General features: G+C 36.3%; 3 protein-coding genes across 12 annotated transcripts in view; 1 reads left to right on the top strand and 2 right to left on the bottom strand.

Annotated features, from left to right (window-relative positions):
- Nucleotides 1-13,783, top strand: part of ppargc1a (peroxisome proliferator-activated receptor gamma, coactivator 1 alpha) — a 589,189-nt gene that overhangs the window by 312,894 nt on the left and 262,512 nt on the right. The window lies entirely within an intron of this gene.
- LOC132404648 (E3 ubiquitin-protein ligase BRE1A-like) overlaps nt 1-13,783 on the bottom strand; it is a 142,353-nt gene that overhangs the window by 107,418 nt on the left and 21,152 nt on the right. The gene's annotated exons all lie outside the window — the stretch shown is intronic.
- Nucleotides 8,801-13,657, bottom strand: LOC132404647 (uncharacterized). The gene is made up of 2 exons (XM_059988961.1): nt 10,964-13,657; nt 8,801-9,120 (listed from the first exon to the last, which is right to left on the bottom strand). The coding sequence occupies exons 1-2, from the start codon at nt 11,577-11,579 to the stop codon at nt 8,801-8,803; spliced, it is 936 nt and encodes a 311-aa protein (XP_059844944.1). The 5' UTR covers nt 11,580-13,657.

Below are 13,783 nucleotides of genomic sequence, written 5' to 3'. Positions count from 1 at the left end.
ATGGTGGTGAATTTGTGAAATTTGTTACCACATGCAGCTGTGGAGGCCAGATCATTGGGTGTATTTAAGGCAGAGATTGATAGGTTCTTGATTGGACATGGCATCAAAGGTTACAGGGAGAAGGCTGGGAACTGGGTTTGAGGAGGGAAAAAAAGGATCAGCCACGATTGAATGGTGGAGCAGACTTGATGGGCCAGATGGCCTAATTCTGCTCCTGTGTCATATGGTCTTATTATTAGTAATTAGTGGCTTTGTTATTGAAAATGTAACAACTAAGTAACTTAAACCCTATTTGCTATTGCATCAAATGTGCACCCCATCCATCATCTTCCCTCTCCTCCTCCTCCCACCAAATGGTTCAACAGGCTTTAATGAGAACAGGCAGTGGCCCGAAATAAATTTTTCATAAGTTTTTTTTTCCTCTTTCTTTGTCCATTAGTACATAGGTAGTGTGTTGGGAATGGGTCCAGGGTTAGTGGTATGTTCTTTGTGTGAGATGTGGGAACTCTGGGAGACCTCCAGCCTCCCTGATAATTGCATCTGCACGAAGTGCATAGAGCTGCAGCTCCTTAGTGACTGTGTTAAAAACTGAAGTTGCAGGTTGGTGACCTTTGTCTCATATGGGAGAATGAGGAGATGATAGGTAGGACATTCTGGGAGGTTGTCACCCCTAAGTTACAGGAGGCAGGTAGCTGGGTCGGTGTCAGGAGAGAGAAAGGGGATAAGCAGCCAGTGTAGAGTACACTGTGACCTTTCTCCTGAATAATAATGGATACTGTTAGTGAGGTGCCACCTACTGGGGGTCTCTGGCATAGAGTTTGGCTCTGTGGCTCAGAAGAGAAGCGGGGGAGAGAAGAGGAGTGTATAGTGATAGTGACAGGGGATTCCATAGTTAGGGGAGCAGATAAGAGATTCCATAGAAGTGAAAAAGATAACCAGATGATATGTTGCTTCCCAGGTGCCAGGGTGAGGGATGTCTTAGATTGGGTCCACAGTTTTCTACAGGGTGTTGGTGAACAGTCGGAAGTTGTGGTACATTTTGGTAACAATGACAGAGGTAAGAAAAAGGATGAGGTCCTGAGAAGAAAATGCAGGAAGTTAGGTAGAAAGCTGAAAAACAGCACCACAAGGGTAGTAATCTTTGGATTACTGCCTGTGCTATGCACCAGTGAGGGTAAGAAGAGAATTATTTAGAAGATAAATGTGTGGCTCTGGAAATTGTGCAGGGGCAGGATTTCAGATTTCTGGATTGTTGGGATCTCTTCTGAGGAAGGTATGACACATACAAAAATGATGAGTAACACCTGAACTCAGGGCACTAATATCATTGTGGGCAGCTTTGCTAGAGCTGTGGGGAGGGTTTAAACTAATTTTGCAGGGGGTTGGGAACTGGAGAGATTAGACTGAGGATGGAGCAGTTGCTATACAAGTATAGTGAGAATGTGTGGAAGGACAGGCAGGTAATAGAGCAAAGTTGCAGCTAGTTGGCATGAGTTGAAATGTAGCATGGGGGAAAAATCAAAAAGGATGATGAAAATAGGTCTGAAAATGTTATGCACAGATTGAAAGATAGAATGAACACAGTATATGAAATGTGGCAGATGATCTAGTGGTGCAGTTAGAGATTTTCAGGTATGACATTATGGGCATTACTGAATTGTGGCTGAAAGAAAATCATATTTGGCAGCTTAACCTCCAAGGATACACGTTGTATCAAAAGGGCAGGTAAGGAGGCAGAGGAGATGGGATAGCTCTATTGACAAAAAATAAAATCAAATCCTTAGATAAAGGTGACCTAGGATCAGAGGATGTAGAATCCTTGTGGGTAGAGTTAAGAAACTGTAAGGGTAAAATGACCCTAATGGGAGTTATATACAGGCCTCCAAACAGTAGGCAGTATGTGGCATTCAAATTATAACAGGAGATCGAAAAGGCATGTAAGAAGGGCAGTGTTACAATTGTCATGGGGGATTTAATATGCAGGTTGATAGGGAAAATTAGATTGGTGCTAGATCCCAAGGGAGGGAATCTGGAGAGCAGCTTGTAGTTGAGCCCACTATAGAAAAGGCAAGGATAGAGTGTTATGTAATGAAGCAGATTTGATTATGGAGCTTAGCATAAAGGAACCCTTAGGAGACAGTGACCATACTATGATTGAATTCACCTTGCAGTTTTGAGGGCGAGAAGATACACTTAGATATATAAGTATTACTGTTGAATAAAGGAGAACTACAGAGGCATGAGAGGGGAGCTGGCCAAAGTTGATTAGAAGAGATTGCAGGATGACAGCAGAACAGTAATGGCTGGAATTTCTTGGAGCAAATTTGAAGATGCAGGATAGATATATTCCAAAGAAGAAAAAGTAATCTAAAGGGAGGGAAGGCAACTGTGACTGATGAGTGAAGTCAAAGATAGTATAAAAGGAAAAGAGAGGGCTATGACACAACAAAAATTAGTGGGAAGTTAGAGAATTCGGCAACTTCTGAAAACCAAGAGAAGGCATCTAAAAAGGCCCAAGGAAAAAGAAGATGAAATTTAAAGGTAAGTTAGCCAACAATTTAAAAAAGGATACCAAGTTTTTTTTTCCAGATAGACAAAATATAAAAGAGAGGTGGACCATGGAAAATGAAGCTGGAGAGGTAGTAATGGGGGACACAGAAATGGTGAACAAGCTTAAGTATTTTGTATCAGGTTTCACTGTGAAAGACACTAGTGCTATGCCACAAATTCGAGAGTGTCAGGAGGCAGAAGTGAGAGTATTTGCTATTACAAAGGAGAAGGTGTGTATTTAATATTTCAGCAATATTTGAATAATATCGTAAACATATTGTTAGTTCATTTAAATCATTACCGGTTACATGTAAAAGTACGTAAATGGCATACGCTATCATGCTACCACATCGTATATGTGCATCTCGCTTAAGTAAAAAAAAAGAAACCAAGACCTTTGCTCCTGGGTTCCAGTCTTTTACTTGCAATTAGTTTCATGCTTTGGAGTTGCAAAACATAACAGTTATAAGGAAGTTTTTTAAAAAACTGAACCCATTGTTCATTGCAGAATGCTTTAGGTTTCATAAACAGAATCAAAAGGAAGGGGAGTCTATTTCAGCGTATGTGGCTGAATTGAAGAGGTTGTCTGAGCATTTTCTGTTCAGTGATGCAATGAGAGACTGTATAGTTTGTGAAATCTCACAAGAAAGCATTCAGAAATGGCTCTTAACTGAAGCACAACTTACATTTAGAAAGAACAGTTGAAATTGCTGTTTCTATGGGTAGCAGATAGAGACACAATTGAGTTGCAGTCAGGAATGAAAGTTTGCATGAACAAAATTGCACCACCTCAGCAGAAACCTGCCTGGCCGAGCAAATTGTGTTACTGTTGTCAGGGGCATACACCAAACAATTGTAGATTTGAAGGTGAAACTTGCAGAAAATTTAACAAAAGTAGGACACATACAAGGAGCATGTCAGGCAGACAAAAATAAATGGACTGTACCATGAGGAGAAAAAGATAAAAAAAAATCATATTGCAGCTTCAAAAATAAAAATAATGTTGATGAAAAATCTGATAAAAGTGACACAGGAATGGCTAGCCTTGGGATTTACAATGTGAAAACTAACAACAGACAAACAATACGGCTAACACCAAAAGTGATCAGCATCTTAACTAAAATGGCATTGGACGCTGGCTCGGCCATTTCAGTCATTCCAGAGAATGAGTTTGAAAGGCATTTTAAAGGTACTGAACTGAAGCCTGCAGATATCCAAATACAAACTTATACTGCAGAAAAGATAACTCTTGTGGGAATGATAACATAACAATGAACTACAACAAACAACAAGCCACAGTTGGAATGTATGCAGTAAAGACAGGTGGGTGACCAGCATTGTGGTATGTGATTGGCTGAGACAACTATAACTTGATTGGAAATCCTTCTACCATTTGCATGCCACATCCCCTGCAATTGACTCAACTTAAAGCAAATTAAGAAAGATACTGGACGATGTCACAGCAGCATTCGAGAAATGGCATAGGGAAAGTCAAATATGTTAAAAGTAAAATACTGTTAATTGAAAATGCCAAACCCAAGCTTTACAAAGCCCGTCCTTATTCCATCTGCGATAAAGTAGCCAGTGAGCTGAATTGCATGGAGGCCGAAGAATTTCCTCCCAAGTTTGAGTGGAGACCATAAACAATACCAGAGGTCCCAGTAGCCATGAATAATGGTTCTGTCAGGATCTATGCTGATGTTGAGGTCTCCATCAACCCAATGCTGAAAGTAAATCAATTCCCTTTGTCCAGGATAGAGGACATCTTTGCAAACTTTTCTGGAGGGAAACACTTCAGCAAAGTGGTTTTAGCTGCGGCCTGCCTACAGATGGAAATGGAAGAAGTGTCTGAAGTGTTTCTCACCGTAAACACTCACAAAGATCTTTGGGGTGATAGTCTTTGCTCTGGGGTGGAGTCTGTACCTGCACTCCAGCAGAAAGCTATGGACCATGTGCTATAAGGTTGTCCAGGTATGCAGTGTTATCTGGATAACATCATTGTTATTGGTAGGAATTACAAGGAACATGTCCAAATTCTCAAGACTGTGTTAAAAAGATTAGAAGATTATGGGCTCAGAATATGATGCATGAAGTGTGAATACTCAAATCACTTACTCCGGACACTCCACTGATGCACAAGAATTACACAAGTGTGCTGAGAAAATTCAAGCAATGATGGATGTCCCAAGGTCAAAGGACATGTCATAGTTGTGGTCTCTTTGGGATTTGTCAATTACTATAACAGGTTCCTGCCAAACCTGGTTACTGAGCTGCATCCCTTGAACCCATTGGAAATAAATGACAATGGAGAAAGCAGCATGAGGTGGCTTTCAAAAAGGTGAAATAAATGGTGACATCAGACATTGTACTCATATTATTATCCACATTCCCCAGTGAAGCTTGTCTGTGATGCCTCGCCTTATAGTATAAGCAGTTCTTTCACATGTTATGAGTCATTGAAAGTAGCACCCCATAGCCTTTGCATTGTGATTCTTTACTGTTGAGAAAAATTATGCATGGATTGACAGAGAGAGCTTGAGTCTGGTTTGGGGTGTAAAACGTTTCAACCAGTACTTGTGTGAGAGAGAGTTCCCCCTGATAACCAATTATCAATTACTAGTGTCCATTTTCATCTTGCAGAAGGGTTTTGCACCAACAGCATTGGCATGAATGCTGAAGTGGGCTCAGTTTGATTTTGAAGAATACAATTACAAGATCAAATTCAAGAAGATGACTAATCATGGAAATGCTGATGGATTGTCCCATTTACTTACGGAAAAGGAAACACTTGAAAAATTTACAGCAGAGGACACTCCTCTTGACATATTCTCCCTACAGCAGCAGAGATTATCCAAAGGGAAGCCAGAGAAGACCCCAAACTGTCTCGGGTCTACATAGCAACTCAAGATGGCTGGAATGCGTAGCAGAAACTCCAGTTTCCCACTTTTACCAGAGCTGGGGCGAACTTGCCCTTGATGGAGGTTTCCTTAGGTGAGGATTAAGAGTTGTTGTACCATCCAAACTGAGAGTTAAAGTGTTGGAGGAACTACATATGAGTCTTTCTTTCTTTTTCAATCGTTTTATTGAATTTCATATATAAAAAAAACATAACATAATATTGTATTAAATAGGTTACAAGTACATTAAACTTAAAGTTAAATTAATAACAAGATAATAATATCTTATTAAACTATCGGCAAAAAAAAGATCATATAATAATCAATCTAGCCTATATTGATTATACATGAAAGGGATTAAGAATAGTCCACAAAAGAAAAAAATATATAAAAATGCAAGAAAAAAAATATAAAAAATAATAAACCTAAACTAAACATGGGCAATAATAATAGTTTATATGTATATGATAGTGTCAGAAACTCCGGAACTCCATACCAGAACAAGAATAAAAAAAAAAGGTCTGGAAGCAGCCAAATTAATTCATATGAAAATGTCGAATAAACGGTCCCCAAGTTTCTTCAAATTTAATTGATGAATCGAAAATAGTACTTCTAATTTTTTCTAAACTCAGACAAGAAATAGTTTGAGAGAACCATTGAAATGTGGTAGGAGGATTTACTTCTTTCCAATTTTGTAATATAGACCTTCTGGCCATTAATGTTGCAAAGGCAATCATTCGTCTAATTAAAGGGGAAAGTCGACTATCATCCTCATTTGGTATACCAAAAATTGCAGTGATAAAATGAGGTTGTAAATCAATATTCCAAATTGAGGAAATGGTAGCGAATATGTCCTTCCAATAGTTATGTAAGGTCGGACATGACCAAAACATGTGGGTCAATGAAGCCGCATCTAAATGACATCTGTCACATTGAGGGTTAACATGAGAGTAAAATCGAGCAAGCTTATCTTTAGACATATGAGCTCTATGTACGACCTTGAATTGTATTAAAGCATGTTTAGCACATATAGAAGAAGAATTAACCATTTGTAAAATGTTTCCCCATTTTTCCGTTGATATATTGTATTGAAGTTCTTTTTCCCATTCCTGTTTAATTTTACTCGATACCTCTGGTTGTATCTTCATAATCATATTATAAATAAGAGCCACCAATCCCTTCTGACAGGGATTTAAAGTAAAAATCATATCTGAAAAATCTATCAAAGTTGAATTAGGAAAGGATGGTAAAACTTTATATAAAAAAATTCCAATTTGTAAATATCTAAAAAAATTAGATGTAGGTAACTTAAATTTGTTGAAAAGTTGGTCAAAAGACATCAAACTACCTTCAAAAAAAAGATCACGAAAACATATTATACCTTTCCTTTTCCATATGCTAAAAGCTTGATCTGTTAAAGAAGGTTTAAAAAAAAATTAAGTAAGATAGGGCTATCAAGAACAAAGTTTTTCAGAGTAAAAAACTTACAAAATTGAAACCAAATTCATAATGTATGTTTGACAATAGGGTTAGATATCTGTTTATTGAATTTAACTAAATCAGCAGGGAGAGAAGAACCAAGAACAGAGAATAAAGAATATCCTTGTGCATCATTACATTCTAAGTTTACCCACTGTGGGCACAATGGTGAGTCTAAATCTAGTTTCCAATATATTAAATTTCGAATATTATTTGCCCAGTAATAAAATCTAAAATTAGGCAAAGCTAAACCACTATCCTTTTTAGATTTCTGTAACTGTCTTTTACTTAATCTGGGATTTTTATTTTGCCACACAAATGAGGAAATTTTTGAATCAATGTTATCAAAAAAAGATTTAGGAATAAAAATTGGTAAGGCTTGAACTAAATATAAAAATTTTGGTAAAATCATCATTTTAATAGCATTGATCCAACCAACTAATGATAAGGATAAAGGAGACCATCTAGTAGTAAGTTGTTGAATTTGATGAAGCATAGGTAAAAAATTCAATCTGAATAAATCTTTATATTTCTTGGTAATTTTTATACCTAAATAGATAAAGTTATCAGTAACAACTTTAAATGGTATCCTGTCATTCAGTAAAGTTTGCGCATTTAAAGGAAATCATTCACTCTTGTCCAAATTTAGTTTGTAACCAGAGAAACTACCAAATTGAACCAACAAGGATAGAATAGCGGGAATAGGCCTATCCGGATCAGAAATATATAACAACAAGTCATCAGCATAAAGTGATAACTTGTATAACTTCTCATTACAGGTAATACCAAAAATATTAGGAGATTCACGAATAGCAATGGCTAAAGGTTCTAATGCAATATTAAATAATAAAGGACTTAAGGGACAACCTTGTCTCGTACCACGAGATAATTGAAAAAAAGAGGATCTGCAATTATTCGTAAGAACAGAAGCAACAGGTTTATAATATATTAATTTAATCCATAATATAAAATTAGAGCTAAAATTAAAATTTTTCAAGGCATTAAATAAGTATGTCCATTCAACTCTATCAAAAGCTTTTTCAGCATCTAATGAAATAACACATTCTGAGATTGTGGGTGGAGAAGTATAAATTATATTAATCAATTTTCTAACATTAAAAAAGGAATATCGGTTCCTAATAAAACCAGTTTGATCTCCTGAAATAATCTGTGATAGTATCTTTTCTAACCTAATAGCTAAAATTTTTGTAAGAATCTTAGAGTCTACATTTAGTAGCGACATAGGGCGATAGGATGCACTTGAAGTAGGATCTTTATCTTTTTTAAGAATTAAAGAAATAGTAGCTTCATAAAGAGACTGGGGTAATCTCTTCTTAATGAATGCATCATTAAAGATTTCACTTAACCAAGGGGAAACCAAAGAAGAAAAAGTTTTAAAAAATTCTATGATATAGCCATCAGGACCAGGAGCTTTCCCTGAATTCATTGATGAAATATCCTCTCCTACTTCAGCCATAGAAATAGGAGCATCAAACAAACTTCGATCTTCATCTGTCAGTTTGGGAATATTCAAATTGTTAAAAAAACTATCCATCATAGACAGATGGCCATCAAATTCTGATTGATATAAAGATTTATAAAAAATCTTGGAAAGCATTATTGATTTCTTTATGATCAGTAGTCAAATTACTGTCTTGTTTACGAATTTTAATAATTTGTCGCTTAGTCGAAATAGCTTTTAATTGGTTAGCTAACAATTTACCAGTTCGGTCACTATGAATTTAAAATTGAGCCCTGGTCTTAATTAATTGATTCTCAATTGAAGAAGATAATAATAAGCTATGCTCCATTTGAAGCTCAACTCTCTTCTTATAAAGTTCTTTGGTAGGAGTCACGGAGTAAATCTTATCAATTTATTTAATTTTATCCACTAATAAAGCTATATCTAAATATCTTTGTTTTCTTTTACCAGCGGAATATGAGATAATTTGTCCATGAATAAAGGCCTTAAAAGAATCCCAAAGTATTCCTCTGTCAATTTCTTCGGTATAGTTTGTTGAAAAAAATATGTCAATTTGCTGTTTCATAAAGGTAATAAATTCTGGATCTTGAAGCAAAGTAGCGTTGAGTCTCCAAGATCTAGTATTAATGGAAGAGTCCGAAATCTTGATAGATAACTTCAAAGGTGCATGATCCGAAATGGCAATAGAATCGTATTTACAATCAGTAACATCTGTTAATAAACGGTGATCAATAAGGAAATAATCAATTCTTGAATAACTATGATATACATGTGAAAAAAATGAAAATTCTTTATCTTTAGGGTTCAAAACCCACCATATTTCAGTAATTCCGGAATCGACCATAAAAGAATTAATAAGTAAAGCTGATCTATTCGGAAGAATTCGAATAGGTTTAGATCTATCCATCAAAGGGTTCAAACAACAATTGAAATCTCCACCCATTATCAACATATATTCATTTAGATTAGGAAGGGAAGTAAATAAACGTTTAACAAATTCAGGGCAGTCAAAGTTTGGAGCATAAATATTAAATAAAGCCACTTTTCGATTAAAAAGTGAACCAATAATCAACAAGAATCTGCCCTGTGGATCAGATATAATTTCATGATGTATAAACGAAATTGATGGGTCTATAAAAATAGACACACCCCTAATTTTAGCGGTACAATTCGAGTGAAATTGTTGACCCTGCCAGAACCTAAAAAAGCGTTGATTGTCCTCCTTCCTAATATGGGTCTCCTGTACAAAGATAATATTAGCATTTAGTCTATGGAATACTTTAAATTTTTTTTACATTTAATCGGATGATTTAAACCATTAGTATACCAAGAAATAAAAGTAATAGACTTGTCCATCATGCCAATATTAATTGTATATATCATAAAAGGTTAAAAAGACACATAACCCATAATTCAGGAAGAAGGAATAATGATACAGGAGCAACTGAAGAACATGACACCTCACCAATATTAATAATTTAAAGTTGGCCCATGAACGAAAAGCAAAAAAATAAAAAGCAAAAGCGTGAAAAAAGATCCCTACCCCCTCCCCCAACCCCATGAAAAAAAGCCAACCGGCAGGCGCACAAACTAATACTAATATTACCCCCATTTCAAGATGGCAACTCCATGAAAATATAAAAAGAAACTATATAACACCCAGATTAAAGTACAGGGTTGCAAAAAATATATATATCAATCAAAATGAAAAAAAAGTAATATAGTAAAGCAAAAGATCGTTAATAAAAAAGGATAAACATTAAAGTTTGAAAAAGTGTAATATACCTTTTAAAAAAAAGGATTCCATATTCAAATACAAGAAAAATGACGTTTCAAAAGCAAAGACTTATGGGAAGAAGAAACGACATTTTGAAAAAACCATATTACAAAATATAAATGTAAGTTCAATCTATTAAAAAATTTAATAAAAAAGTCATCAAAATAGGATTAAAAAAGGATTCAATAGTCACTACAATATAAAAAAAGTCCAAAAATTCCAAAACATTCGTCCCATTTCCAAGTACAAGCAAACAAATAAATGCTTATGGAAAGCAAGGTCTTATGGGAAGAAGAAACGACATCTTAAAAAAAATAAGTCATTATCACAAAATATAAACGTGTATATCCAATACAGAGAAAAAATAAGAAAAAAGACATTATAGAAAAATTAAAAAAGCATCTATAAACCATGATAATAATAAAAAAAACCAGATCTATAGACCAAAGTAAGAAGCTACAACACAGCTTCATAGGTTAAAACCCAAAACGAAATGGCATCTTCTCTCCAAAAATTCTTCAACATAACACATAGTTCAACTTATACTAGAAGATCGATATTCTTTGACAAATTTCTTCGCTTCTTCCGGAGTATTAAAGAAGTGCTGACTGTTGTCATTCAGCGTAATTCTGAGATTCGCTGGATATCTTAAAGCTTGTTTAAGTCCAATCGAATGAATCTCTGCCATCACCTGTTTAAAAGTGATTCTTGCTTTCATCACATCAAATGAATAATCTTCAACAATACGAAACTTAAAGTTTCTGTAAGAAATCGTACCTTTCTGACGAGCTAATCGGATTGAAAGCTCTTTCTCCCGAGGATAATGGAGACGAACAATCACAGCCCGTGGCTTGTCACCCGTAGCCGAAAATCTCGAAACTCTGTGGGCACGATCGATAATAGGTTTAGCCTGCAAAGCTTCAGCGCCGAAAACTTCCCATAATAAGTTAGAGAAAAATTCAGTTAAGTCACCGGACTCAACTTTCTCGGGAAGCCCGATGATTCGCAAATTCTGTCTGCGAGATCGGTTTTCAAGATCTGTAATTTTAAACTTATACTGATCAACTGTTCTAGTAGTCGACAGTACCTTCTTCTCCAACGTTTCAATTGTATGTATTTTTTCACAAATTAACTTCTCAAGAGTCACGATCTTGTCTTCATGCCGTTGAATATCCGATGCCTGCGATTGAAGCTTGGTATCAAGCGATCTAACAACTCCTTCAAGTTCAGACATTTTCGTGGTAAGTTTATTTTCCAACCTTGCCAGTTTACTTTCCAAATTTGCCGCTTTACTTTCCAATCTACTTTCCAAACTTGCAAGTTTAGTATCCAGAAGATTAGAAATTGCATCGAGAGATAAAGGGTCTTTAGATGATTTCTTAGCTGTAGCCATTTTAAGTTTAGAAAGATTAGATCAAATATTGTTTTAGAAAAAAAAGTAAATCGTAAGTAACAACCCATATGATTAAATACGAAAAGGTTTGATTAAAGGGTGATTATAGTTGAAAAGATGAAGAGCGCCTAAAAGGCAGATGTCTACATCGTCATCTTGAAACTCCACCCCCACATATGAGTCATCTGGGCGTGGTTAAAATGAAAGTGTCTGGGGCCTGGGTTGGATCAGCAGCTCAAGTGGTTTGTGATGCACTGTTGGGGATGCCAGCAGACCCATAAGATGCCAGGAGCGTCTCTTCATCCCTGGGAATGGCCTGCATTGCCCTGGCAGAGAATTCATGTGGATTTTGTCAGTCCATTCATGGACAAACATTTTTTAGTAGCGGTGGACGCAGCTACAAAGTGGCCAGAAGTGTTCTCAATAGCTTCTGCTGCAACCTCACAGGCCAACAGTACAACAGTTTTTGTAGGCAACATATCTGAGAAAGCTTCTGATACATTAATCAGGCAGTTACTTGTGAACTGTGCCTTGTTTTTAAGCTGGAAGAGAGTTCAAGGAGCTTCAGGAAAGTTGCAACCATTCAGCTTTTGTGAGGATAAAGAACCAGAATCTACTCTGCATGCACTAAGGTTATTGCATGAACTTCAAGTGGGAGACAAAAAGCTGCTTGTAAAAGTAGATGCAAAGACCAAAGCCCAGCTGAATGAGTGGAAGGTGAAAAAGAAAGGAGGCAATGGAGAAATGAAAACAAGATTCATCAGATGACATTATGGATGAGGAAACCAACAGGAGAGATTGGATCGTAAAGGCAGCAACAGAGGATTAATAAGAGAATACTCCAGTGAACTAAATGCACCTTCCCAAGATCAAGATGCACAAACTAAAAGAAGAAAGGGTAAAGAGTAGAAAGGTCTCCAGAGTTGTCAAAACCACTTTCTGCAGTCTCAGAGTCACCTCCTACAACCTACACCTACTCCTACACCTCCTACAATAGGAGGCCCCAGAAACTGAGTTTGTTTTCACAGCCATAAGTCTCACCTGCTAAGCAGCGTGAACCTTCTTGTCAGGAAAGACGTTATCTCACAAGAGTAAGAAAATCTCCACCGTGATTAAATCTTCTGGCATGAGTAAGACAATTTAAAATTTACAATGCTATGGATGTCTGTATATAGTAGTTGTATTATATAGGATACTGTGTGTATAGTTGAGAAGCATTCTCTATTGAGTTAGAGTTTTTTGCTAAGCAGGAAGGAGTGTGGTGTATTTAATAGTTCAGTAATATTTGAGTAATTTTGTACTGTATATACATCTTGGTTGATTAAGCATTCTTGTTCATTTCAATAATTCATTATGGGTTAGATGCATAAATACGTGAATTGCATATGTCATTGAGTTACCACAATATACTGCATGCCTTGCTTGAAGTAAACTCAAGTTAGGCTCACATTTTGGACTCTCGTGTCTTCCTTTGAATTAGTTTAATTTTTGAAGTTACAAAACATAATACTTTACCGAGAACGGAGAAGCAAAATTGCTAAAAGCAATGGACCTGAATTATGGAGGTGAGATTAAGTAAAGTGACTAAGAGGTTGCTTACAAATGTAAATTTTAAAGATGGGGAGAAAATAGCAAGAAAGAGACCTTATGATATATAGATCTTAAAAATACATTTGAGGCAGGGAAAGCCTTAATTATTAGTAGAAATAAAGGAAAGGAAATGTGCAAAAGGCCAAAATCAGAGGAGAAAAGAATCTAGTTCCAAAGGCAAACTATTACAGGAGCAGGAAGAGCATCATTTAGAAGGAGAATTGGCCTTTCAGCCCACTGCATCCATACCCACCATCAAGCACCAACTATAGTAATTACGCTTTCTCATTTTTCTTTAACTTCTTCTTTGACTTGACCAGCCCTTCACCTCTGTAAATCTCCTGCCACCCATTAACACAAGTGTTAATTTATAGTAAGTTGATTTGATAACTGGCACATATTAGGCATATTGGAAGACACTGGAGTAGTCAAGGAAAATCCATGGGGTCACTATGTGAACATGCAGACTTAGGACTGACAACACTCAAGCTCAAAACTAACCTGGGTCTCATGTGCATCAAGGTTGGAGGTTACCCAGATGGAATATAAGTTGTTGCTCCTCCAACCTGAGTGTGGCCTCATCGTGGCAATAGAGGAGGCCATGGACTGAATGG

The sequence above is a fragment of the Hypanus sabinus genome, chromosome 14 (assembly GCF_030144855.1).
Source record: "Hypanus sabinus isolate sHypSab1 chromosome 14, sHypSab1.hap1, whole genome shotgun sequence".
Taxonomy (NCBI): domain Eukaryota; kingdom Metazoa; phylum Chordata; class Chondrichthyes; order Myliobatiformes; family Dasyatidae; genus Hypanus; species Hypanus sabinus.
This window is presented reverse-complemented; position numbering and strand designations above follow the sequence as displayed.